At 42.3% G+C, this 26,825-nt stretch overlaps 1 protein-coding gene across 2 annotated transcripts in view; it reads right to left on the bottom strand.

Moving 5' to 3' along the window:
- The window catches only part of PRKCH (protein kinase C eta), a 167,366-nt gene that overhangs the window by 113,125 nt on the left and 27,416 nt on the right, over positions 1 to 26,825 (bottom strand). For both annotated transcript variants that reach the window (XM_075926364.2, XM_075926362.2), the window contains exon 2: positions 18,985 to 19,048. In XM_075926364.2, coding sequence (XP_075782479.2) covers positions 18,985 to 19,048 — 64 coding nt within the window. The remainder of the gene's footprint in view (positions 1 to 18,984; positions 19,049 to 26,825) is intronic.

Raw genomic sequence — 26,825 nt, 5'->3', positions numbered from 1 at the left:
AAAAATTCTCAGCCCTAAAAGACACAGTTAGTCATGGTGTAGATACTGCTATGTTGATGAAATAATTCTTCTTTAGACTTAATCCATCCCTTCGAGAGGTGGATGCTAACTACAGAAAAAAAAACCCAAACCCTTCCGTCATTATAATAATGATGTAATATTCTACAGCACAATTGTGATACAGTGGAAGTACCTGTGCCGCAGTAGTGCAGCAGTACTGTAGACATATCCTCAGAGGGATGACTAACACCCAAGTCATCAGTATAGTTACACTGAATTCTCCTGGTTGACTAGTAACTCAACCCTTGAATGAGCCCAACCCTACATAGCTGACAACATAATAACCTAAAGCAGTATAACTGCATACCTAACACTGATTATATATGTTTGTTACTCCCTCTTCTGAGCTTTCTAAGTGACAGCTTGCTAAACATTTATGTAATTGCAACTGCCTTAAAAACAGGTCATTAACAACTTTATGTCCTTACCTAGCCTCTGACATAAAAGAGAGAACAATACCACCACAGACACTGCATAAGTTAAATATAGTGAAGACATTTGGTAAACTGCTGGCATTTTTTTCACTGGGGGACTATCCCTCACTTTTGAAATATAACTGATAACTTTGCTTCAAGTCATTAGGATAGCAGTAGCATTGGCTTGGCTTCGCTTCATAGGTTACCCTAAACTGACTAATAAATGTGAGAGCTTACACAAAGGCATATACTTTGTCACTGTTCTGATAACATTGCAGATAATTCTGATCTTGAAGGCACGTTTTCACTTTGAAGGGGTGGATTCCCAAGAGAGAATTCCAGGAAGGTTGATTGACATTTGCAAAACACAACTGCCACCGACAACCCTGATACAGTCATTTGTTGGCTGTATCTGGTCAAAATTTTTCACCATGGAAAAAAAGGATTCTATTTAATATAAAATTTTAAATAAAGGATTGTTTTTTTGAAGAGTAAAAAATTTTTTTATTTGAATCAAAACAGTATTTTGTTTCAGATTTTTAAAAAGAAATGCTAACAAAAATTTCAAATGAAAATGTTTTGTTCAAACTTTTTTGTGGGAAAACAATTATATTGACGTAATAAGGTACTGGACTTCACATATTATTTTGATAAAAGACTTGCAGTATACAAAACTCAAGATGGGCCATATTAAATAGATTGAAAACTGGTTAACTGACAGATTTAAAAAAAGGATCTGCAATTCTAACTCTTCTAACAAACCTTAGCTGACACATATTCTCAATCGCCCTTCGTTGGGCAAGGCTATTGAGAAAGTATTGCTATAACATCTCTTTTCACATCTTCATGACCCAGAAGTCCTTAATCTAGGCGTTACGGTTACAGAGATAGGTGCAATATGGATGTGGAATTGCTCCTCATTGTTGATCATTTCCTTGTAGAGATGAAGACGGGCAAGTGCTCTCACTTATTTTTATCAACTCTACAGTGGCCTTTGATTCTATTGATGGTGAGGCTTTGCTGATTGGTGGGAACTTGTAGGAGTGGATGCCGGTCATCTTTTGAGTGTGTTCCTCCTTCTCCAAAGAGGTATCCAAGAGGCATAATGTTAGCATATGTTTCCTCTCCCAGGGCTCTCCCATCTCACCCCTCCTGTTTAAGGAATACATATGTGCATTAAATGTAGCACCTTACGTTTGTCTCTGTTGAATTTCATTTTGCTGTCTATACAGCAGTTATTTAATGTATTGAAATCCCTTTGAACTTTATTTCTGTCCTCCACAGTGCTCACAGAGTCCCCTAGCTTTGTGTCATCTGCAAATTTGATCAATATGCTCTCTATTTTGACATCCAGATAATTTAAATATGTTCCCTGTGGAATTCAACTTGATACCTCCTTCTAATCTGACATCATTCCATTAATAGTTATTCTGTGTGTGTAGTTGTTCAATCAATTACGTATCCATTTAATGGTAGTTCTGTCATGGCCACATTCGTATCAGAATGTCATATAGGACTATGTCAATATCCTTATGAAATACAGGTATAAAAAATATTTTGGAATTGGAAAAGATTTAAAAGGGGCAATACACATTTTTTGTGGTATGGAATGGCTGCCATATGAGGAGAGATCAATAAAACTGGGACTTTTCATCTTGAAAAAGACACGACTGGGGGGGGGGGGAATATGATAAAGGTACACAAAATCATGACTGGTGGGGAGAAAAACAAGGAAAAGCTATTTACTCCTTCCCATAACACAAGAATTAGAGGTCACCAAATGAAATTAATAGGCAGCAGGTTTCAAACAAAAGAAAGTATTTCTTCACACAATGTATAGTCAATCTGTGGAATACCCTGTCAGAAGATGTTATGAATTGCCAGGACTTTCACAGGGTTTAAAAAAGAACTAAATAAATTAATGGAAGATATGTCCATCAATAGCTATTAGCCCATTGTTAGTATTAGTCCATATTATGGACAGGGATAATGTCCCTAGCCTCTGTTTGTCAGGGCCGGGATGGGTCAACAGGGGATGAGTCATTTAATGGTTTACCTGTTCTGTTCATCACTACTGGGGCACCTGGCATTGGCCACTGTCAGAAGAGAGGATGCTGGGCTAGACAGATCCTTGTTCTGACTGATTACCGTGGTTCTTATGTCCGTTGCATTCCCCAATCCACCGAAGTAGTTACATTGTCAAAGAAAGAAATAAAACTGGTTTAGCAAGATTTGTTTTAGACCATCCCTTCATCTTCCAGCTACCTGCAAGTCAAATGTTTTATACTAGGGGTCTCAAACTCATGGCCCATGAGGAATGCATTAGGGGGAGGGAAGCTGAATGCTGCTGTCACCCCACATTAGATCCCCTAATAATCCTTGGGTCTGCATCCCTCAGGGGATTGAGGGGAGAGGTTGGAATGGTAGCAAGAAGAGTTTGGCCTTGGGGGTCAGGTATGAATATGTCCCCCTGAGCCACCAGAACTCCCAGAATGGATTGCAAAAATGCTCTGGCTATAGATGACCTGCAGGCTGCAAGTTTGAGGCCCTCATTTTACACACTGCTCTAGTAGCTCCCCAGATATCCAGGACAGACTGACAGGTCTTCCTTTCCCCCCTTTCCCCTCATTGTGTGTGCTGGACATTTCCCTGTGCAGCTAAGCAGTACAGCAGAACAGGTGTCGATGCATACTGAGATTTTATAGTAATCTTCCAGGGAGATCTCTAGGAAACTTTCCTAGAGGTACTTGAAAAACCTTTGCCAAAGGCTTTTTTGGCAGAGTTGCTTGCTCTTTTCCCACTGAAGGAATCTTCCCCATAATATTCTGTAATTACAGAATAGAAAAAAAAAGAGGCCTACATGAAAGACACTACTGAGAATACAGACATACAACAAACAGATACAAAAAGATGGAGAAGCACCAAGAAACAATAATAGAATCACAGAATACTAGAACTGGAAGGGACATCAAAAGGGCATCAAGTCTAAGCCTCTGCCTCCACAGCAGGACCAAGCACCATCTAGATCAGTGGTAACCTCTTTGGCACTGTTACCCTTTAAGCTTAAGCAATAAACCAAAATTACCCCTCCTCCTTTTTAAAATGGTAATAGACAAAAAGAAAATTATGATTAGTCATTTTTATTGTATTTTGCTTTCTCATACATTATGTTGAACAAAATTGAACATGTATCGTATTAAAAACTTATTACCCCCTGAAATATGCCAAAGTACCCCTTGAGGTTAATTATCCCCGGGTAATTAACCACTGATCTAGATCATCCTTGATAGATGTTTATCTAACCTGTTCTTAAATCTCTCCAATGATGGAGATTCCACAACCTTCCTAGGCAATTTATTCCAGTGATGGCTTGCAGACAGTTAGGAAGTTTTTCCAAATGTCCAACTTAAATCTCCCTTGCTGCAATTTAAGACCACCGCTTCTTGTCCTAAAATCAGAGGTTAAGGAGAATAATTTTCTCCCTCCTCCTTGTAACACTCATTTAGGTGTAGGAAAGCTGCTATCATGCCTTCCTTAGTCTTTCCTTTTCCAAACGAAACAAACCCAATTCTTTTGTTTTCCTTTAATTATTTTTGTTGCTCTTCTCTGGACCCTCTCCAGTTTCTCCACATCTTTCCGGAAATGTGATAGGGATGAAAATGGTTAATCAGCAAGCCTAACCCATAGCCAGCAAAGCTTACCAGTTCCAGTTAACTGGTAGGGGCTGGAACAGCTCCCTGCCCGTCCCTTGCACAAGGCTGCTCCAGACCAGCGAGGCCCACTGGAGTAGCCCCTGTCCATTGCAGGCCTGTCCCCCTGCCCACCAGCCACAGCTTACATGCTGGCTCCCTAGGAGTGGGGCTGACAGGGTCTGCCAGCCCTCTCCCAGGGAGCCTTCTACTAGACAGCCCGCAGCAGAACTGTCTCCTACAGACGCTCAGCACTTGTGTAGCCACTAGGAATTTTAGCAGTTACATGGTTACATTTTTAAATGACGTTTTTCATCCCTAAAATGTGATGCTCAGAACTGGACACAATACTCCAACTGAGGCCTAACCAGCGCAAAGTAGAGCAGAAGACCAACTCCTCGGGCCTTGCTCACAACACTCTTCTTAATGCATCCCAGAATCAAGTTTGCTTATTTTGCAACAGTGTCACAGTGTTGACTTATATTTAGCTTGTGTTCCACTATCACCCCTAGATCCCTTTTTGCAGTACTCCTTCCTAGATAAGTCATTTCCCATTCTGTGTGTGTGAAACTGATTGTTCCTTCCTAAGAGGAGTACTTTGCATTTTTCCTTATTAAGCTTCAACCTAACATTGTTAATTAAACAATGAGGCAATAATGGTCAACATTATAGGCAGAGGTCTCAACACTGTCAGACGAATGCTTTGATGGCTCTATAAATCAGTGTAACTAATTATTTCCTCTATAGCTATCTATGGGGAGAAGTGGAAGAAGAGTAGCAGGGGGAAGGAAAACAATATTATTATTTGTTATTAATTATTATTATTATTATTGAAAAACACTTGAGAATAAAAAAAGTGTTTAAAGAAAAGTAACCTGTGACTAAAGGTACTATGTGCTTTAAAATGATGGATTGTTATCCCAAATACATCACGTGCCTAGATTGAGAGTTACAAATTGCAGAGGTTTTTCTGGTTTAGAGGGAGGTTCTCATCTCCTGGCTGCAGCAGCACCTACCTTCATTAAATATCAAGGAACAGGTGCCAAGTCTGTACTACCAAATGGATTTGAATACTGAATATTCTCTTTGTTCTATTTCTAGCCTGTATCTTGAATTTGTCTTTTTCTTTCCTGGCTCTTCATAAGCAAGGGACTGTCATTACACGAAAGGAGAGGGGAACCCAAAATGGAATTTTATGACAGAATTACGATTTTGGGTGACAATTTAGAAAAGAAAACTGGCAAGTTCAAAAGAGCCCAAAGCACTACAAGGGAAAGGATGATTATATTCAGTATGGTTTGCTTTATTAAATCAACTCAATAGAATGAATTCACAGTATTTGTTTCAGTAAACTTGGTCAAAATGGAAAGCAGTAAGAAACAAGACAGATGCTGTGTTGTCTCTTGCTATTCCCGCCTATTCCCGCACCTGTCTACAATGCATCCATCTGTTGTCTCTCGTTTTACAGTTAATCTGTAAACTCTTTGGTGTAAAAACCTTTTGTTCACTGTACTATGTGAGATACAAACACATGGAGTTATGGTCTGATTAGGGCTTCTAGGCATTTTGATAATTAATAAATAAACAAATAAATACTACATTTTGTAAGAATAATACCACATCTTATGTGCCCGAGTTAACCTTGTGTTATTGGAGTGCCAAGGAGAGGAGTTTCATGCCATCCTTCAACTACATATTTGGGGTTTCTCAGTCCTCATTCTTACTCTAACTTAGCAAAACACCTAAGCACAAGCGTAACTATAGGCCCATGAGTCGTCCTGTGATTTCTCATTGATTTCTGGGAGTGTGACCAAATAACTTAGTATTGAGTAATGAACACACACTACATGCGTGTCTTTCTACTGTGCAAAAACTATTCGTTTCCCCTTTTGCAACTGATGTCAGTATTCACTAGAGTAGGGGATGGGAACAGGAAATAGATGGCAGGTCTTAATTTGTAGCTCATCTCTATTCATTTTGAATCATGGCTGAGTCACAGAATACCTGCAGAGGGCACTGACGACGCTGCAAAACCACTAAGGTAAATTGCACAAACTTGGTAAACCACTCATCTTATCTGAAGGAGAGAGTCATATTTCACATAGCCTACGAGTGATGCTCCATAAAAGGCACAATATCAAAAACAACTGCTGAGGACTATAAAGGGCGAGCAATTCTCATTAATGGTTTAGACACATTGGATTAGAGAGCATGGAACTATATCAGTAATATCTCATAGCTAAACAACAACAGTAGCATGCTGGACAATGTTAGTTACTTTTCAGACACTGACAAAGGAACAGTCAGTTCCCTAAAAAGTTTATGTAAGGACAGACAGATATAAAGACAGAGGTTAGGAGAAAGGGGAAATAATTAAGGAACTGTATACAGTTAATTAGATAAATTGTTGGTAGCACAGATTGTTTCAGGGAGACTTAAAACAGAAGTTGAGTTTTTAAATATAGCCAGAATCAGAAACATATGGATGATCTCAAGATGATCACACAATGCCTCAGAAGCTGTATCAAAAAAGGCACAAAGATGACTGTCTTTAAACCAATATTCTGATGGGCCTTGCAATTAATTCAGATGGGTCTTCCTCAATCATAAGAGACTGCTAAAAGTGAGCCATTTGCTCATAAGGAACTTGTTCTATGTGTATAAAATTTCTCTACATCATGCTACTCAAGAAAAGGGCTCCGCAAGGTATGCTTCATTTTCATGTATTGGAGACAGCATAGGCATTAGTTGGCTTCTAGCAGAAGCTGTCCACAATTAAGAAGAAGTATAAAAAGGCCACTGAAAAAATGTATTAAAAAATCTTGTCTTAAACAGAACACTGATTATCAAGATTTTCAAAAATAACTAGTGATTTTTTTCTCCTTAAAAGGGATCTGATTTTCAGAAAGTGCTGAGCATAACCCTTTGAAAAAAATCAAGGCTCCTTGAGGGGGTCTCAATTTGGACACCCAAAATCAAGGACATTCAGAATCACTAGTCCCTTCTGAAATTATTGTCTTGTATCTGAGGAACCAGCAGCCACGCCAGGACCCTGGGCAAGGTGTGTGTAGGGCTCTACGCTCCCAGAAGGGCCGGGGCCAAGTGCCCAGAATGCGGCACACCCATCTTCCCCTTCCCCCCAGTACTACCTGGAGCACATGGTGCCTCCTCCCCAACTCCCATGCAGCTCTAATTGCTGCCCGAAGCGCGCCACATGCAACTCCCGCAGCGATTTAAAGGGACTGGGACACTGCTGCTACCACAGCAGCAGCTGGAGCCCTGGGCCCCTTTGAATCACTGGGCCCTGGAGCAGTTGCCCCCTTTGCTCTCCTCACTCCCCACCATCAAGATGAAAAAGGACTATGAAACAGATAACCAAAGAGCTGGTGTTTCTTTCCACCACAACAGAATAATAATTGCAGCGATAAATTGCAGCTAGTTGCATTGTGCAATATTGGCAGCACTAGCAGGAACTCAGTCGGCAGCATGAGTATGTCAAGCGTGTGGGGATCAGAGTCTGAGGTAAAGCGGTTAATTATTTCTATCTTGGTGGGTTCACACAGGAAATAGAAACCGAACAGGAGGGGAGTCTGTCAGAACAAGTAGAGAGAGGAAAGCAATTTTTGTAAAGTCCTGTTTTGCACAGACACACAAGCACATTTATTCAACATAGCTAGAAAATAGAGAGCGTGTTCATGGCTAAATTATCCTCCATCCCTTTTTCTCTCTTCCTGTGGCACCATTTTTCCCTCCAACCAAAAACAACATGTACTTTTTACTATATTAACAGGCATATTTCCAGGTCTCAGAACAGCAGGCCACTTTTGGAAAAAAGATGAGCCATCCTCACAGGATTTTCCCTTTGAGGAAGTGAGGAGATCTGACAGAAACACAAGGATATAGTTCAGTTAAATTAATATTCAGCAGCATTCACTTTGGCCTGGTCTATACTAGAGCAGGCAGGTCAGTTTAAGGTACACAACTCCAGCTACACAAAAAGCACAGCTGGAATCAGCTTACTTTAAATTGAGCCATGGCGTCGTCCACACAGTGGGAGGCTGACATGAGTACAGCCGGTCCCTGAGTTACAACGTTTGCATTTACGGCCGTAAAGGCGGTCTCCAAGTTACGAACGCGACCCGCGCTTACGAATTGCGCGGTCGCAATCTAACTCAATGGGGTCCAACTTACAAACATTTCAAGTTATGGCCAAGTGTTTGGTCCGTAACCTGTTTGTAACTTGGGGTCCGGCTGTACATGCTCCCATCAGCTTCCCTTACACCTCACAGAACAAGGAGTACCAGACGCTGGCAGGGTTGTCCTCAGCATTCAATTTAGGGATCTACAATAGACCTGTTAGAAGATCGACCTCCATAGAAGAACATAATTTGTTGGGCAAAAGTCAACATGGTTTCTGTAAAGAGAAATCATGTTTTACTAATCTATTAGAGTAATTGGAAGGGGTCAACAAACATGTGGACAAGGGGGATCCAGTAGATATAGTGTACTTAGATTTCCAGAAAGCCTTTGACAAGGTCCCTCACCAAAGGCTCTTACATAAATTAAGTTGTCATAGGATAAGAGGGAAGATCCTTTCATGGACTGAAAACTGGTTAAAGACAGGAAAAAAGGGTAGATATAAATGGTAAATTTTCAGAATGGAGAGGGGTAACTAGTGGTGTTCCCCAAGGATCAGTCCTAGGACAATCCTATTCAACTTATTCAAAAACGATCTGAAGAAAGAGGTGAACAGTGAAGTGGCAAAGTTTACAGATGATACTAAACTGCTCAAGGTAGTTAAGACCAAAGCAGACTGTGAAGAACTTCAAAAGATCTCAACAAACTAAGTGACTGGGCAACAAAATAGCAAATGAAATTTAATGTGGATAAATTTAAAGTAATGCACATTGGAAAAAATAACCCCAACTATACATATAATATGATGGGGGCTAATTTAGCTACAACTAATCAGGAAAGAGATCTTGGAGTTATAGTGGATAGTTCTCTGAAGACGTCCATGCAGTGTGCAGCGGCAGTCAAAAAAAGCAAACAGGATGTTAGGAATCATTAAAAAAGGGATAGAGAATAAGATGGAGAAGCCTTATATAAATCCATGTTATGCCCACATCTTGAATACTGTGTACAGATGTGGTATCCTCATCTCAAAAGAGATATACTGGCATTAGAAAAGGTTCAGAGAAGGGCTACCAAAATGATTAGGGGTTTGGAATGGGTCCCATATGAGGAGAGATTAAAGTGACTGGGACTTTTCAGCTTGGAAAAAAGGAGACTAAAGGGGGGATATGATAGAGGTCTATAAAATCATGAGTGGTGTGGAGAAAGTGAATAAGGAAAAGTTATTTACTTGTTCCCATAATACCTAGGGGCAGGCGGTTTAAAACAAAAGGAAGTTCTTCTTCACACAGCACATAGTCAATCTGTGGAATTCCTTGCCAGAGGAGGCTGTGAAGGCTAGGACTATAACAGGTTTAAAAGAGAACTAAATAAATACATGGAGGTTAAGTCCATAAATGGCTACTAGCCAGTATGGGTAAGGAATGGTGTCCCTAGCCTCCATTTCTCAGAGGGTGAAGATGGATGTCAGGAGAGAGATTGCTTGATCATTACCTGTTCAATTAACTCCCTCTGGGACACCTGGCATTGGCCATAGTTGGCAGACAGGGTACTGGGCTTGATAGACCTGTGGTCTGTTCCAGTATGGCCATTCTTATGTTCTTCTTATATTCTTAATGGGTTGTCCAGTGAAAGAAGAAGGATCTGAGAATAGAGTAGCAACTGTACAGCAAAAAGAGTGTCATTAATATCGAGTGGGATTTTCAGAAGTCAGTATAAGAAGTGACTGCATGCTATGTCTAAAATGATATTAAGGAATAAATGCATTCTGATCCTACTGTCCCCTCTCCTTGCTTGGTCAGTGTTTTCAGATGCTCACACCAATTCATTTATCTTTCCATCTATGCAGTCCTCTGAAGGGCCATACCTAATGGGACACTTGGGATGTTACACAGGTGGCGCTAAACATTTGTATGCTGAAATTGCTATATTGGTCTTCCTTGCTTGCTGTATGGTATAGCATTTTCTACAGTTGGCTGAGATATTTTGGAGCAGGAAATACAATGAGTAATATGTCTATCATTGTTCAAGATGAATTATGAGAAAATGGTCAGTGTGCAAAATAACCTGGAACATTCAACTTGTAAAACTTGTAAAACACATGATAGACCAGATGACTTGATTTAATACAGATCATTATTCTGAGAAGTTGTAAGCATACGCTTTCGTTCTAGCTCAGAGACAACTCAGTGACAGGATGTTTTTGTCAGCCAGAACTAATTACAGCCACATCTGTCCAATTAGTAATTATTAACACAGACGATACGGTTGACTTTGTACTTTGTATTCTGCAAGTGACTGGGAACTTAAGAGACTCTCTCTCTATGTTTTCCAACTGGCATTTAATGACTGATTCCAAGTCATTAACAACATTTATCTGAGCATTCCAATTTAGAAATTTAACTATCAGGTTCCACGTCGAACTACTTCCTAGAAAAAAAAAAGTGACAAAGAAGAAAAAAAAAAAACAAAGAAAGATTGATGATCATTTATTGTATTGTACCCTGGGCCCCATTTTTGGTTGACCCTTAGGCATTGCCATAATAAACATGATTAATATCACAGAAGGGGTTCCCCTCCAAATCTCCATGCTCTCCACTTCCCAGTGACTTGGTGGTGTATACAGAGATCGAAGGGCCATAAGTTAAGAGATTGACTACTTACTGAAATCTACTTCTTACTTACACCTTCCACACTTCCACCAATGATCCTAGCTTCAACCATTTATTTACTTTCTCCTTTCTGCCTCTTAGCACTTTCTCCAATGCCCCCTTTACACATGCAAAGCTTTCCCCAAACTAATCCATAAAGCCACCAACCTGTCTTCCCACAAATTCTCTTTGAAGGCTCTCTTCTACCATGCTACCTATGGGAAATGGTCACCTACACTGTTACCATGCACTGCACATTCATACTGTGAGAGAGTCTCTCCCCCAAAGTCTTTACAATCTACACAAACAAATAGTAGGAGAAAGGCACATTATTATTCTCATTTGGCACATGGGGAATGGAGGCACAGAACCCATTAAGTGACTTTTTTAATGTCACCCGTGATGTCTGTGGCAAAATTAAACACGTCTCAGGAGACCCATTCCAGTCCCCTAACCACACACAAGGCCAGCTTTTCTTTTTCTCCTTATATCCCCGGTACCTGCTATAACAGTATCACTTCAGGATAGTTTCAGAGATCACATCACTGGCCCCTCAGATAGGCAAGTAATATCCCAATATCCAGTTGTGAAATTGGAAAGAGTGACAGGCCAAGCCATTTACCGAAGCTCAATCAGCAAGTCAGTCGCAGAACCAGGAATAGAAAGTAGATTTCCTGTCTCCTCTGTCAATGTGAGGTACATATGAGTATCCCATTACCAAAATATCTGAGCACCTCACAATGCAATGTATTTATCCTCACAATACCCCTGTGAGGCAGGTGTCACAGGTTTAGCATAACTGAACCCTCTGTAGTCATTCAAGGGTATCCACTCAAGGTTTCTAGCTCCCAGACGTCACCTCTCGGGAAGAAATCCAGGTTTCTCTTCCTACTGACTGGGGTTTCAGACTAGCCCTACACTGAGACATCTCCAGCAAGCCAGTTTGACTAATGGGTAGCCCCTGTGTCTTGCTTTTTCTCCAAGGGTTATGAACAAGGAATTGCCATGGAACACATATGAAAATAAAGGTTTCTATACATGCTAAAAGCTTACCAGAGATCAACCATCTATCTTATGGTTCCCTTTCCAACTTTTGGGGCTTTTGGAGAGAAGGTCCTATCTGTTTGCTGGCTTAGGAAGAAGGTGCTGTGTCAGTTTAAACGCAGCCCTTTTAGCCAAAAGTCCTTTCTTTGCTTGAGACACTGGACTATCTGGTTTACACAAGTATATGTAGCCCCCCAGGGATGGTACTTCTCTGGAGGGATTTACAATCTAAGCAATTCACCCTAATCACCCCCCCCCCCAGCCATTTTTAAACCCTGATCGCATTGTGGTAACCCTTTTCCCCCAATGCTACATACAATCACTGGCCTACAGTGATACATAAATCACTCATGTATTTAATACAATATAATCTCCAATGATATTACTGTGTATTGCAATATCTCTCACAGTTGGGAAATACTGCTGTCCCCATTTTACAGATGGGGAACTGAAGTATAGACACTAAGGGTACATCTACACAGCAGGGGTAAAGTTGAATTAAGCTATGTAATTTGAGCTACGTCAATTGCGTAGCTGAAGTCGAAATAGCACCAAAAGTCGAATAAAGCTGTCTACACAGCAGGAAGTCAAAGGAAGAACATGCTTCCTTTGACTTCCCTTACTCCTTGTAAAATGAGGGTTACAGGAGTCAGTGTAAGAAGTCCTCCAGCTCAACATTATTTCAAAATAATGGCTTGCAGTGTAAATGCACATTTTGTTATTTCGGAATAACATCCGTTATTCTGAAATAACGATGCTGTGTAGACATACCTTAAGAGAGATGCCAAAACTCCCATCAGAGGTTTGTGGTGAAGCGGGGAATTAAACCAGGAAGTCTCAAGACCCAAGTTTGCACACCAGTCACTAGACACCTATGCCATCTGTGCTCCACTTTCCCAAGAAAGCGAATACAATTTACTTAGGGCAGAAAGGTTATAATCCCAAATTCCACAGTGGGACTCATAAGCACTTAGTCAGCCAAATCCTGCACAGTTCACTGGTGTAGGAGAAACAACCACCAGCAAATAATGATTTACATCAACGTTCTCAACCTGGGCAGAAAATAGAGGGGGAGGGAAAATGTGGATAATTCCAGTCCACTTACTGCCTCTAAAAATTTTTTTTTTAAAAGAACAAAGAGAAGATTCAAACTTTTCAATATGTGGTAGAGGATATATTTACAGATTGACGATGAAGCATTTTTAGCTTTTTTTAGAAATGTTGGCTCCCTGTAGCTAAAGAACCACATTCTCACGAACACCAGACTTTTCTGTCTCTCTCACACACATACCCTGTAACAACTCAGACCCAGGGTACATTCAAATTTTACAACTAAACAAAAAGGGCATGTCTTCACAAAGATTTAAAGGTGTGATATTATCACACATTTATATACTAATCTAGACAAAAGCAAAGAGATGCTTCCCTTATTCTTCATTGCTTAACTAAGCTCCGCAAACAAGAGACCGAAGAACTGCCCAGATCCAAGAGGTACTTCCATTTTCCTATGCTACATTCTACTCCACTGGCCTTCCTGACCAGTCACCCTATCTGGTCCCTGGCTATAGCTCAAAGGTGGGCACAAATTTCTACAGAAATTTGTGCCCACCTTTGAGCTATAGCCAGGGACCAGATAGGGTGACTGGTCAGGAAGGCCAGTGGAGTAGAATGTAGCAAATGTTGGTAGTGGCTGAGGGCTGGTCCCAGAACGGGGTGGGGCCTCAGGTAGAAGGGGCAGTTCCCTCTAGGAACCACGTGCCCGGGGCTGAGACTTTGCACTCTCCCCTCTGGGGCAGGGGAGCATGAGAGGTACACAGCACCCAGAGGGAATCACAGGCCGTTTTGAACAGCTGATGGTTCTCTCTGGCATCGTATGCCCCTGGAGCGGGGAGGAGACTGTGTGCACTCTCCCCAACTCCCCCCAGGTCTCGACAGGCCTGGGGACGGGGGTGCCGCAGGGTGGCCTAGATCAAACAGCTTGCCAGGCTGGATTTGGCTTGTGAGCTGGATCTTGCCCACTCCTGCTATTGCTCTTGGCAGTCTCACACCATGGCTTCTCTGTCCCATTTACTCACATCCCGTGCCTTCTAACTCCCCTTGCTGTGTCCAAGGCTCCAAAGAAATCAAGACTAGACAGTGAAAGTCCCATACCTGTTAAGGTCTGCTGGCCTGGGCTCCCTTCTAGTTAGCTATAAAGATTTACCAGAGTGAAAAGCTATCTCCATAGAAGAGCTGCTAGCAATACTTTAAATGGCAACTTTGGACACAGGTCTTCCCTCTCCCTCATCCTTAACTCAGAGTTGCATCCAAACCTGGCCAAGCAGGCAGCCTCCCTCGTTCTCTCTCTCGTGTGAGCCCCCAGGGATTCATGGCCCCTGTGGCCTTAGACTTTAGCAGTAGGGTTGCCATATGGTTTAACCAAAAATACCAAATACCCCCCCCCAAAAAAAAACACTGTGAAAAAAATTCTATTGAGGGGAAAAAAAAGGGGGGAGATCAAAGTTGTTGAGCAATAACAACAGCAATTATTAAGCAAAAAAAATTAAAAAATAAAAATCAGCATGTCCCCTTTAAGAAGAGGCTTTTTGCTAGTGGCCATTTTGTTTTTCTTTCTAGTGACAAGACAAGCCCCTGTGGAACCAGGTAAGCGGGGGTGGGGGGGGGGGCACCAGTTGCTGAGTGTGTCGTAGGGTTGCCAAGTGTCCGGTATTTTCGCCTCCCGGCAGGGGAAAAGACAAGAAAATACCGGACATTTTAGGTGTATGGTATTTTCTGAATTTTTTTTTACTGGACAGGAGGTGAAAATACTGGACTGTCCAGGTCAATACTGGACACCTGGCAATCCTATTTAGCAGGCCTCTCAAACTGAGACTGAGGTTTCTTAGGCTCACCGCAGCTTAGACATATATCCCAGAGAACATTGGCAAAGGAGATACTTTCCCTACTCCCCACTTAACTCCAACCTCAACCAGAATAAGACCTTGCCTGTACTAGTGAATTTCACCAGATCAACTAGAGTAATTCAAAATTTATTTCAGTTCAACTGAGGCAATTTTCTGGTATAGACATGCTTGCTTTGGTCAGCATACTATGTCCTATTTTTATATGTAAACAGAAGAGGTCAGAGTTAAGGCTGTGTAAGTGATTGACTGGATGTGGGGTGAGAATTTTTATGGAATGCAGAAAATGAACGTGTGTCTATTTGAGCTCAGAGACTAGCAATGGTATTGCAACTGGCTCACATATCAAAAAACATTCTCCAGTCACGGGATTACAGTCACTTTTTCTTCAGGGCTTTAGTTTTATTTCTTCAAAATAAAGCTATTTGACACAAATTCAACATCTCAACAACATCCTCTCCTCTGACCTGGGGTTTCTGCAGAGACCCCATCTATTCTCTACCAAGTTACTCTCTGTAAGCCATTTTGCTGGTACCTAGGCAAGCCTCCCTTCTCCTTTCATCTTACTAGCCTGTTGCTTGAAGGCTTATGCTCTGCAGGCCTTCCTGCAGCTGGTTTGCAGCTGATAAGCCACATGTGACGGTTGGGCCCAACTCCTTAAAAAGGCTATCAAGCAAGCCTGTGATGTGGATATGGAACTTTTCATTTTTAAATCACCGACTGAAAGTTTTTTTTCTCTCACTTGTGACTTGACAATTCCCTAGCAGGCAGACATCTGCGCTGTAGTACACAGCTCTGGTGCTCTTGTTATCAGACTCACAGAAGTGAAATGATTGATAGGAGGTTACATTTTCTAAGTGGTTTGGACCCAAAGTCCAATATTTAATATTTATGCAAGCTCCTAAGTCTCAATGAAAGTTAATATGTCTTAGTGATAGAAATGTAGCCGTGTTAGTCTGGTGTAGCTGAAACAAAATACAGGACTATGTAGCACTTTAAAGACTAACAAGATGGTTTATTAGATGATGAGCTTTCGTGGGCCAGACCCACGAAATATGTCTTAGGGTTCTAAATGTCTTGTCACATGTGAAAATTAGGCTTAAATGCTTTTGAAAAATGTTCCCTGGACACCTGGGAGCTCTATAAACAATGAATAACTGAGGGGGAGGACAAATCTATCTCCTGCACCCCTACAGATGGTCTCTTCAGGTAAAGGTTGGAATACACCAAAGGGACAATGCTGTGGCACAAATGGAAGTCTGTACTGCTACTTGTGCCGTAGCTCTATGATTTTCCACGGGTACCCAACTTGTCACGAAGAGATGAATTTGCTTATAAATACTTCACTGCAGGAAACGAAATACCTCACTAATGCCAAATCCACCAAGAGAAGATTATCAATAGTGGGGAAGACTCACAGCCTGGATCCTTGATTTGCGGGAGAAGCCAGGCTGTGAGTCCTTTAAGGCCCACTCACAGTAAGGTGCAAGCTCTGTGCAACTTCCACGCCTAGCATGGGCTGGACCACCTGGCACAGCCCACATAGTACGTGGGGGGAAGCTAGGGATGAGATGGGACCAGACCACCCTAGTGATGTGCAGCATCAGCATGTGTTCTGAAAAGCTTCTGTGTTTAAATTTCCCTTCTCTGGCAAAAAATAGCAACGCTACCACCTCATTCCTAATCCTGGGAGTGAATTCCCTTTCGGCACTGGCTAAAGGCATACACTTATCAAGCATAATAAACAAAATGAGAGACCATCACACATGACCTACACCAATGTCTGGAATAACACATGATTTAGTGAGCAGGGACAGTGGAACAAAGCCAAATGTAAATGACACCATCAAGAAAGAGTATGTGGATTTTCAAATCAAAACCAGGACCAAAATCAATAGACTGTTGTGTGGAAATGCTTGAACAGGAGGAGAAAAGCAAAGTTTGAATAAAGAATAGCTCCTGTGCCAGATACTGAATAACAGAGTTTTGGCAAAATTACGAGTCCTACTCCAGCTCCCAATGAAGCTAATGTGAATCCTTCCATTGACTTGAATGGGACCTGAATAGGACCCAGGATCAGCAGCCAGATGTTATAAGATGAGGGCCTGAAACATAAGCCCAGATATCACAGGCCTGGTGTAATACTTTGCTAATATAAAGGAAAGTGAAGCTGTGAGCAAGAGGCAGGTCCATGCTCACAGAAGTTGGCAAGAATAGGCAGATATCACTGAAACACTCATACCTAAGATGTACTAAGAATAGGCCATAAGCACATTCCAGAGGGGTTGTACCAGAACACCCGGTGAAGAAACATCTCAGAACCAACACCCTCCTCCCCCTCCCAGAGATAACAGGAACATACCTACACAGGTTTGGGACAGAGTCTAAACTGACAGCATGATAAATAGTGATTGAACCCCCATGTACACGGTATCTAGGTAATGTCAGAATGTGGCAACCTGATATGTCAGGAGTGATGTGTAACTTGTTTGTACCTGTATATAGAAATGGACTCCAAATAATTGTCTTTGTCTCACCGAGGGGACAGCGTCTCATCTCTGGCACTGAGTCACATCCATTGTCACAGGCACAAATTCTTAGCTTACCCATAGACATCTGATCAGAGGAAGCTATTACTGCTTTGTTTACAATAAACCTGGCATAATGCCTTCAATCCTTATCTGATTTTGTGGTCTTTGGGGGCTCTCAGAGTCTGCTGTGGTGGCACACAGCAAAACAGGTATCATCACTGATGGAGCAAGAGACCTTTCAGAACACCTCTGGTGATGCCTGACCACTACAAGAGGCATCCCTTGGAGGCCTACAAAGAGCACAGTCACAAAGCTCCCAAAACAATGCAACCAACTTTAAGCTCAGCATTCATCTCAAGGTCCTACCACTGGAAGAGTGTTTTCCAGATACTAAACACATCTCCTCACCCCCGCCACATACCTATGTTTGTCTTCTCTAAAGCTAATCATTCCCCTTGTTAGTTTAGGAAACTCTAAGGGGTTCACATCCTCACCCAGGTGTCTGTGTTAGTCTGCTTCCCTGTGAATGGTGGCAGACAGCTGCCCCGGCCTTTGGACGGTGACCGTTTACAAGCCTGTTGAGCACTGGAAAAACAAGTCTTGGAACTTGGCTGGCAACTGGAAGGAGAATTTTCCCAGCTAATAGCTCAAGCATTGTCTATCAATGCCCAACATTCTTAATAGGAGATTGTTTATTTGGAGCTATTCTGTTGCCTTCCAAACAGCCCTCCTGCTAAACTAAACCCTTTCATGCATATGGAAAACATCCCAATAACCCAATATTGCCAAGCATTTACTCTGCACAATCAGCTTGCATACAATATTATTCCAGATCAGCTCCAGATCCTTCACATTTCCATCCTACCAAAGTCAATGGGACTGAAGCATACCACGTGCTGGAAAGAAGTTATTCTGTCTTTTCCAAGAAGGCATTCCAGATTTCATTGCATTCAGTTGCAAAGCAGTCACCTGTGCTCACATCAATACCTGACCAAGCCTTAATTGTTATCACAACAAACTGGGAAGTTAAAAACCATTTCACAACAGGAGTAGTCATGGAAGTAAAAGTAAATGAGAAGGTAAAAAACAAATGAAGAATGTGTTTTACAGGCAATGTTTGCACTGAGAGGGTTCTGTGTCCAGTAATAAGTGTCCTTCTTAAAACAGAAGCACTTGTGAAATAGACGGGTGAAATCACGGAATGAAGATTATTAGGAATAAATTTACATATTTGGCACACCCTGTCAAAGGTACTCACATGGAAATTTCAAGTGAATGAAACAATTACTTTGAAGGACAACCTGGGAGAAATGAACTAGATCAGGTGCAAATCATCTCTCTTGATCCTAGATCACAATGATTAAGTTTCAACTTGTAGACAGGATAAGCAGTCGATAACAGTCTCTTCAAAACTATCCTTATTACTCATAAAATCTTCAGTGTGTTCCAAGAATACTATCATTCACAATATTTACAGTACGTTAGCGAGTGGCAGCTTAAATTTAAGCCATGATGGATTTAAAAATGTCTTTGAAAACAAGCCAAAATACGTCTCTCACCTTCAGTGAAACTGCCTGTAAGAGTGATTACCACAAACACTTTTCCCTCTGGCTCCAGATCCACCTGAAAAAGATTGGGGGACAAGAGGAGAAATTATTGTTCAGAATATAGCACCTGTGCCAGATACTGAATGACAGAGTCTTCTCTTCACATGTGAAATGAATCCAATACTCGACAAATATTTAAAGTTGTGTACGATATGCCTCTTTAGACCTGGTTTACAGAAATATAGAGCACCCTCAACTTCAGTTGCTCACCATCTCTGGAGGGGAGGCAGGAAATCAAGTTCTTAATTCTTTAACAATCCAATCTGTTGAATAGTCTCATTTTTGCATTAAAATATGTGGGTGAAAATCAATTACATTATAATTTGTCAGGAATATTCAACGGTAGCAAGTCCCTCCCCTCTCCTGGAGTCAGCTTATCTTAAGCTGAGCCTTGGCAGCATCAACACTGCAGTAGGCCGACAGGAGCAAATGCTCCCATCAGTTTCCCTTATTCTTCGCAAAAGGAGGAGTACTGGACACCAGTGGGAGCTGCCCTCAGTGTTCATTTTAGGGGGTCTATGCTAGTCCCACTAAATTGAATGCCAGAAGATCAACCTCTGGAGCATTAATCTTCTGGTAAGTATGGACGTGCCCTTAGTGAGGTGCATTACAAAAGTTTGTCATTTATTCCCCTATTTGCCTATTATCTCATATCATACTTGTTGTAGAGTCACTGGAAAAACATCAGTGCTGTGTATAACATAAGCTTCCTTCTGTGCCTGATCTACAGTAGTTAGGAGTCTCTTACCCAGCCAGCCAGGGTATTCTATCTTATCTCAAGCAATAGTACTTCATGAAATAGTTCTGGAGGTCCCAGGTTCAGCCTCTAATGATGACCAAGATGAAGGAGCCATGGAATTTTTATTCTGAAACATTTCTTGAAAGTTTACCTCATTTATTGCAGCCTTGCTAAGAATTATTAAAGTTCAAGTCAACTTGCCACATGATATCTATAAAAAAGTCTCTGCTAATTTTATCCTTGCTAATCTGAAAACAACCTTCACACCATGTGGGCATTGATAATCTTTGCAGAAGAAAAAAAAAATCTGAAAATAGAGCAACCAGGAAGGATGATTAAACATGATAAATTTCCAGCTGACTTAGTTATTTTCATAACTTGTATTAGTCGGGAAAAACGTGATTTAACAAGCCACTCAAACCACCATTAGCTAACAATGTTTAACACTTAGGACAGACACGTTTCAAATATACCTTGCCGTGCCAGGGTAGGTGAGATTGATATACTGTCCAGTAGAACAGTGTGTTTTCAGGGGTTGGGTCAAGACTGAGTGCAAATCCCACAAGATTTAAAAAGTACCCCAAAACTCATCACTTCTGCTCCAAGGGCATATTTTAAACTTTGTTTTCCTTCACTAATATAAACATAATGTACTGCAGTCGATAAAGAAAACCTTTCCCCGAGAAAGGAGAGAGAGAGAAGGGCGAACCAACATGTGACACATCACTGGCATACTTGGAAAGTGCTCAGTGCTGTAATGGCCTGAATAGAAGATGGAATAACATGGTTGCTCCCAAACTGTTGTGACGTAATTGGAGTGCTGTCTGCTCTGTAACCTGGGGTTCCCCCATGCTGTGATGTGTGATTCCCACTGACTCACCCACATGTGTATTGGCCCACACACCTAGTCCCAGCCTGAGCAGATAACAAGTCTCTTCCCAGGAGGAGACACAAAGGAAGGGAGGCAGAGACGGCCACTTGGCTGGGGGACAGGGCCTGGGAGCTGGGCAGTTTTTGACTGGAAAACTATGAAAAGAACAGACTAAGAAGAGTGCTGGGAGTTGAGGGGCCTAAGCACCCCTGCCCCAAGGAATTTAGGATTGCCAGCCTGACTTCCTATGTCCACATCACGTCTATGCTGTGCTGTATCCTGGAGAAGCAATAAACCCTCTCTATTCTACTAGCTGGCGGAATCTCATCTTGCTGGAGACGGGGTACAGAATCGGGGGGGTCCCTGATGCACTGCCACACTGTGGTCTGAGGACGACAGGTGGTCTGAAGGACAACTGCTAAAGGCTCACAGAAATTTGGCTGATCACATGGTGCTAGCTACTATTCTTTATTTACAGCTGCTAAACTGCAATAAAGGTTTAGATTGGTTCAACTTGCATTCAACAGTTTCTGTAGGTCAGCAGTGGGGAATCTTTTTAGGTCAGGTGCCACTGACCCATAGAAAAATCAGTCAGGGGCCACACACAAGTGAAAAGGAAAAAAAGTGCTGCATGCTTCTGAATGGTAGGAGAGGTGGACCACACAACTGTAAATGGGAAGAGATGTGTTTGATAAGTCTGGCTCTCTACTGTGTTGTGTTGTTAATATTAGTTAATTCTTTCTGTTCGCATTATCCAAGAAACGGTGCAGCACCGCTACCAGGAATGAGACGTATAGCTGGACTAAGAAGAGTGAGGAGCAAATGATATTCTAAAGGGGATGGTAAAAATGCACCACTCACAGCTCATTTCCCAGATCTTGGCACCAGCGTAGGAAAATAATCAATACTTCTAAAATTCTCACTCATTAGCATGAGCAGGTGAATGAGAGACACTACAAAGGAAGAATTGAGCAAAATGAGGATGAAAGAAAGGTTGAGAGCTAGCATACAATGGTTATTTACACAGCCCAATAGCGATTCATTGTGCTTTGGGGACAAAAAGAATGACAGGTACATGCCCACAAGCAATAACAGACAAGGAAACGCATTATTTCCTGACAATAGTTTAACCAGAGCTGTTTGGGGAATTTTCTATTGAAGTGGGGGGAGGGATGAAAAATGTATGCTGAATCCCACTCCATCCCACACCCTCAATTGGAAAAATCTAAGCTAAGTTTTGAGTCAGCATTAAATCGATGCACCTGCCTTAGTTGCCACTGTGCCTCAGGCTCCTGTTTTCTCCTATGGGATCAGCTCCCTGGCCAGAAGGCACCTCCATGATGTAAGGTCTCTTGTGGAACTAAATTCCAGTATCAAACCAGGGAACAGCTGCTGCTCAGAGGTGTGCAGGAAGCACTGGGAGGAAGCGGGACATGGTGCACTCAGGGGAGGGGGCAGAAAGAGGAGATGCAGCATGGAGTGTAAGTGGGCAGTGGTGGGGCTCGGGGAAAGGAAGATGGGGCAAGGCCTAGGACTGAGCAGGGAGCTCAGGGGTCCATGAAAAATTTTAAAGCAAAATGGGGGTCATTGGGTTGCTAAAGTTTGAGAGCCACTGTTTTAAAATAATTAAAACCAAGTTGTGGGCCTTTGAAAACAGACAGTTCAAGCTTCTGCGGAAAAATTCTATATTTTTTCTTGAATGTGGGCTCAGTAGGTCTTCAAATGTAAAATCAAAAAGACTGTCACTATACACTGTTTTTCTACTAATTTCATTTGGTGAAGGTGCCTCAAGCTTTCACTTCCACATCCAAGAAGAGGAACATTTCCAGCTTCTCTTCTTGAAATTTAATAGTAGACTATAGGCCAAATGCTATAGGCATTAGTCCTTCAGCCAGAGTTCTGCCCAAGACAAGACTAGGATTCAGCTGTACAACAGACTTCCGATAATTCGGCACCTTTGGGACCCAGGGGGTGCCGGATTATTGGATATGCCAGACTATCAGGAGGTACTCTGGCAGGGGGGCTGTGCTGGGTCGGGGGGGGGGGCTGTGCTGGTTCAGGGGGGGAGTGTCGGGCAGGGAACAGCACAGCATGGGGCGAACCAGGTGCTGGTGAGGCGCAGCACTGTGGAACCAACCCGGCAGCACCCCAGCTGTTCTGCCCCACGCTTCCACAAGTCCGCCGCTGCTGAAACTGACCAGTGGCGGATTTGGGGAAGCCCTGGGGCAGAGCAGCTGGGGTGCTGCCAGGTTGGTCCCACAGCGCCACCCCTCACCTGAGCGGCACTGCGGGACCAACCCGGCAGCACCCCAGCTGTTCTGCCCCACGCTTCCACAAGTCCGCCTCTGCTGAAACTGACCAGCGGCGGACTTGGGGAAGCCCTGGGGCAGAGCAGCTGGAGTGCTGCCCAGTTGGTCCCGCAGTGCTGCCCCTCACCTGAGCGTCGCTGTGGGACCAGCCTGGCAGCACCCCAGCTGCTCTGCCCCAGGGCTCCCCAAGTCCGCCGCTGGTCAGTTTCAGCAGTGGCAGCAGCGGACTTGAGGAAGCGGCGCAGAGCAGCTCCAATTGTCCGGCTGGCCGGAGCACTTCCGGGTTCCAGTTGGTGCCAGACTATTGGGAGTGCCGGACCACTGGATGCCGGACAACTGGAGTTTTACTGTATATATATATTTGATGAGTCTTCCATAGTTTCTTGATCTAGAACAAAAGCTCCAAACATAGAGCTTGCAACAGCTTCTACATGGGCTCTTTGTAGTTTTGCACTCCACTTTAAATATAGTTTGTGTCTCCAAGGAACTATTCGGCTTCAGGAGACAGGCACAATCACTCATTTTAAAGATACAGCAGGAGACTGTCTATCACATCAAAGAACCCAAAACTTCTCTCCATTCTAAGGTCAAAGGATATTCAAACCCAGTGAATGGATTTAGCAGCCATGTGCTCATAAAATGTACCTGCGTTTTTTTCCCAAAAGCCTGGAATGGAGAAGGGTCTAACTGTATCAGAGACTTTCCTATGGCACATCCTGGTGGGTTCTGGAAATATACAATGTTCTTTCCCCCTCTCTCCCACGGAGTTATTAAATTATTTCTGCAGTAGTACAGTTGTGTCAGGCACTGTATACCCAAGACATGTTCTAGTTCAGTGTTTCTCAACCTTTTTTATAAAGTACCCCTTGTAAAAAAATTATAAGTACCTCCAGTACCTGCAGTTTTCAGACACAAAAAATTTTTCTACCGTTGCAACACATTTGTTTAAACAACTTAATTGTAGCCAGGCGGGCGATGAAATTTTTTGATGTAAAAAGTACAAAACTAATAAAATGCTGTAATACTTAAAACAAAACTTCAGTTTTCTCCAAATTTCAGTTGTGCTGATGTACCCCCCCACCCCCCCGACTTCTCTCAAGTACCCCTAAGGGTACTTGTACCACTGCTCTAGTTCAACCCCAAACCATGGACATAGGAGCAGGAATTGCTGGGTATAATCTGTGGCCAGTGTTATGCAGGAGGTGAGACTAGATTATCATAATATCCTCTTCTGACCTTAAAACACATGCAACCTCAGGTTTTGCCAAAGAAATTGTTACAGTGAAACGAAACAATTAAATATGTCAGATTATTGATAATAGTTTGGATTTTTTACTTGCAATGCTGTCTTTCAAAGTGAGCTTTGACAAGAATGTGAAGAATCCCATATAACATTCATCACTTGAAACAAATCAGAAATATGTGGAATGACAGGACAATAATAAAGTTTAACCCATGGAAAAAATTGAGGAAAAGGGAGTGTTAACATCCATCTCCAGCCTGATATTCTCTGGTGTCAGCATGAGATCTGACATGGACAGACAAGCTGCCCTATTACAGCAGTTCAACTCCCATGGGATGCTCTTGACTCCTAGAATTGAACTCTCTAGGATGAGGCGTGGTCGGGAGAAGACTTGTGCCTGTGGCATCTGCTCACTGAGGTTCCAATACAAAAAGGCACATAATTAAATGTAAATACATGAACAGCCACACCAAAGTCATCCCATTTCAGTCATTCAGCCTACTCACATGCTTAACTCTGGGCACAAGTAAGGCTTTCACTACAGTCTCACATGATCATCTCATAAACTACAATAATATAGCCTAGATTAATCTACTATAAGATGGGTGCGCAACTGGTTGGAAAACTGTATTCAGAGCAAAGTTATCCATGATTCAAATTGGAAGGGCAGATCTGTCCTGGGTCTGGTTCTATTCAGTATCTTCATAAATGATTTGAATAATGGCAAAGAGAGTACACGTCTACCTTTTGTGGACCACGCCACACCAGGAAGAGTAGCAAGTGCTTTGGAGGAAAATAGGATGAAATTCTATAAGGACAAATAACAAGTATTACACAAAGGAAAGAATATTCAGTTGCACAAATACAAAATGAGAAAGGAAGTAGTACTGCAGGAAAAAGATCTGAGGATTACAGTGAATCACAAAACTAAATGTAAATGTAATACTGATGCAAAAACAAGTGAATGTTATTCTGGAATATATTAGCAGGCGTGTAATAAATAAGACAAGAACTAATTCTTCCACTCTACTCAGCACTAATAAGGCATCAAAAAGAGTACAGTGTTCAGTCCTTGGCACCACACTTCAGAAAAGATTGGACAAACAGAAGAAAATCTAGAGAATAGTGGTCTAAAATTAGAGGTCTAAAAAACATGACCTTCTGAAAAAAACTGGGGTTGCTTACTCTGGAGTAAAGAAAACTGAATGGAGACACAAACAAAGTGGAGCAGAGGATAAGAATTATTCCTCTTAAATTACAGCAAGGGAGATTTAGGTTAGACATTAGGGAAAGCTTCCTAACCCTAAAGCTATGTTTATACTGCAGGCTTCTTATGCAAGAAGCTTTTTGCGGAAGAGATCTTCTGCAAAAACTTTTTGCGCAAGAGCACGTCCACACTACAAAAGCTCATCGGAAAAGCGATGCGCTTTTGCGCAAGAAAGCATCCAGACTGCATGGATGCTCTCTCGCAAGAAAGCTCTGATTGCCATTCACAGAATGGCCACTAGAGCACCTGTGCTTTTTTTGATAGGCTGTTTTTGCACAAAAAAAACCTTGTTTCCCAGCCACACGCACCTTTTTGCGCAAGAGCTCTTACACAAAAAGGAGCCATTCCTCGTAGAAAGAGGAATACCTATACCGCAAAAACCCCTCTGTTCTGTTGATTCACTGTAAATTTTCTTGCACAAAAATGCGCTTGAGGTGTGGACGTTGCGCGAGTTTTTGCACAAAAACAGTTGTTTTTGTGCAAAAATCTCTCCAGTATAGACATAGCCTAAGAGGAGCTTAGCACTGGAACAAAGTACCTATGAAAGTTGTGGAATCTCCATCTAGAGTTGCCAAATTTCCCAGATGAGACACCATGCATCCTCACATCAAGTTTGCTCCTCATGTTTTGAGGAAATGCCATGTGGAACCCGGAGTCAGCTGGGGTGTCCCCAGCTGATCGCAGGCTCCACGGTCCTTCAGGTGTTTTAAAGGGTCATCGCTGCTACACAGCTAAGCCGAGGATCAGCTGTGCAGCAGCAGCATCTGCCCCTTTGAAATGCTGCCTTGGGGTTTCAAAGTGGCAGCACCGCACAGTTGATCCCCGGCTTAGCTATGCGGCGCTACCACTTTGAAGTGCCCCTTTCTTCTCCCTCCTTTGCTGCCTCTATATGATAGAGGCAGCGGGGGGCAAGAGGGGGGAAATCGACTAGTTAACTAGTCAACAGACAAGTCGACTAGTCTTTAACATCCCTACTTCGTACAGTTAAAATTGAGTGGGAAATAGACAACAAGGAATAATCCTACACTGGTTCAACAAAAAAAAAAAAAAAAAGTTAAATTTTTCATTCAATTTATGCTGATTTCCCATGCTCAGCTGTGTGCACCTCACAACATTTAGAATATGATATAAACTAAACTCTTGGCAAGCAATATGACTGCCAGCCTGCTAGCTAAATATCATCATAATATTTACCCATGTGCAAAACATAATATGTGCTCATCTAATATATAAAGGAGAATGTTTGTATGTTTGTGTTCTAATAACTTGGACACTATAAAAGCTACCGCAACCAAACTTTCCATGGAATAACCTTTCCTCCAGAAGAAGGTTTTAAGGTACTTTTGGACCCAATCAGGCCAGAG

Source organism: Pelodiscus sinensis, chromosome 5 (genome assembly GCF_052426305.1).
Source record: "Pelodiscus sinensis isolate ZL-2025 chromosome 5, ASM5242630v1, whole genome shotgun sequence".
Taxonomy (NCBI): Eukaryota; Metazoa; Chordata; order Testudines; family Trionychidae; genus Pelodiscus; species Pelodiscus sinensis.
This window is presented reverse-complemented; position numbering and strand designations above follow the sequence as displayed.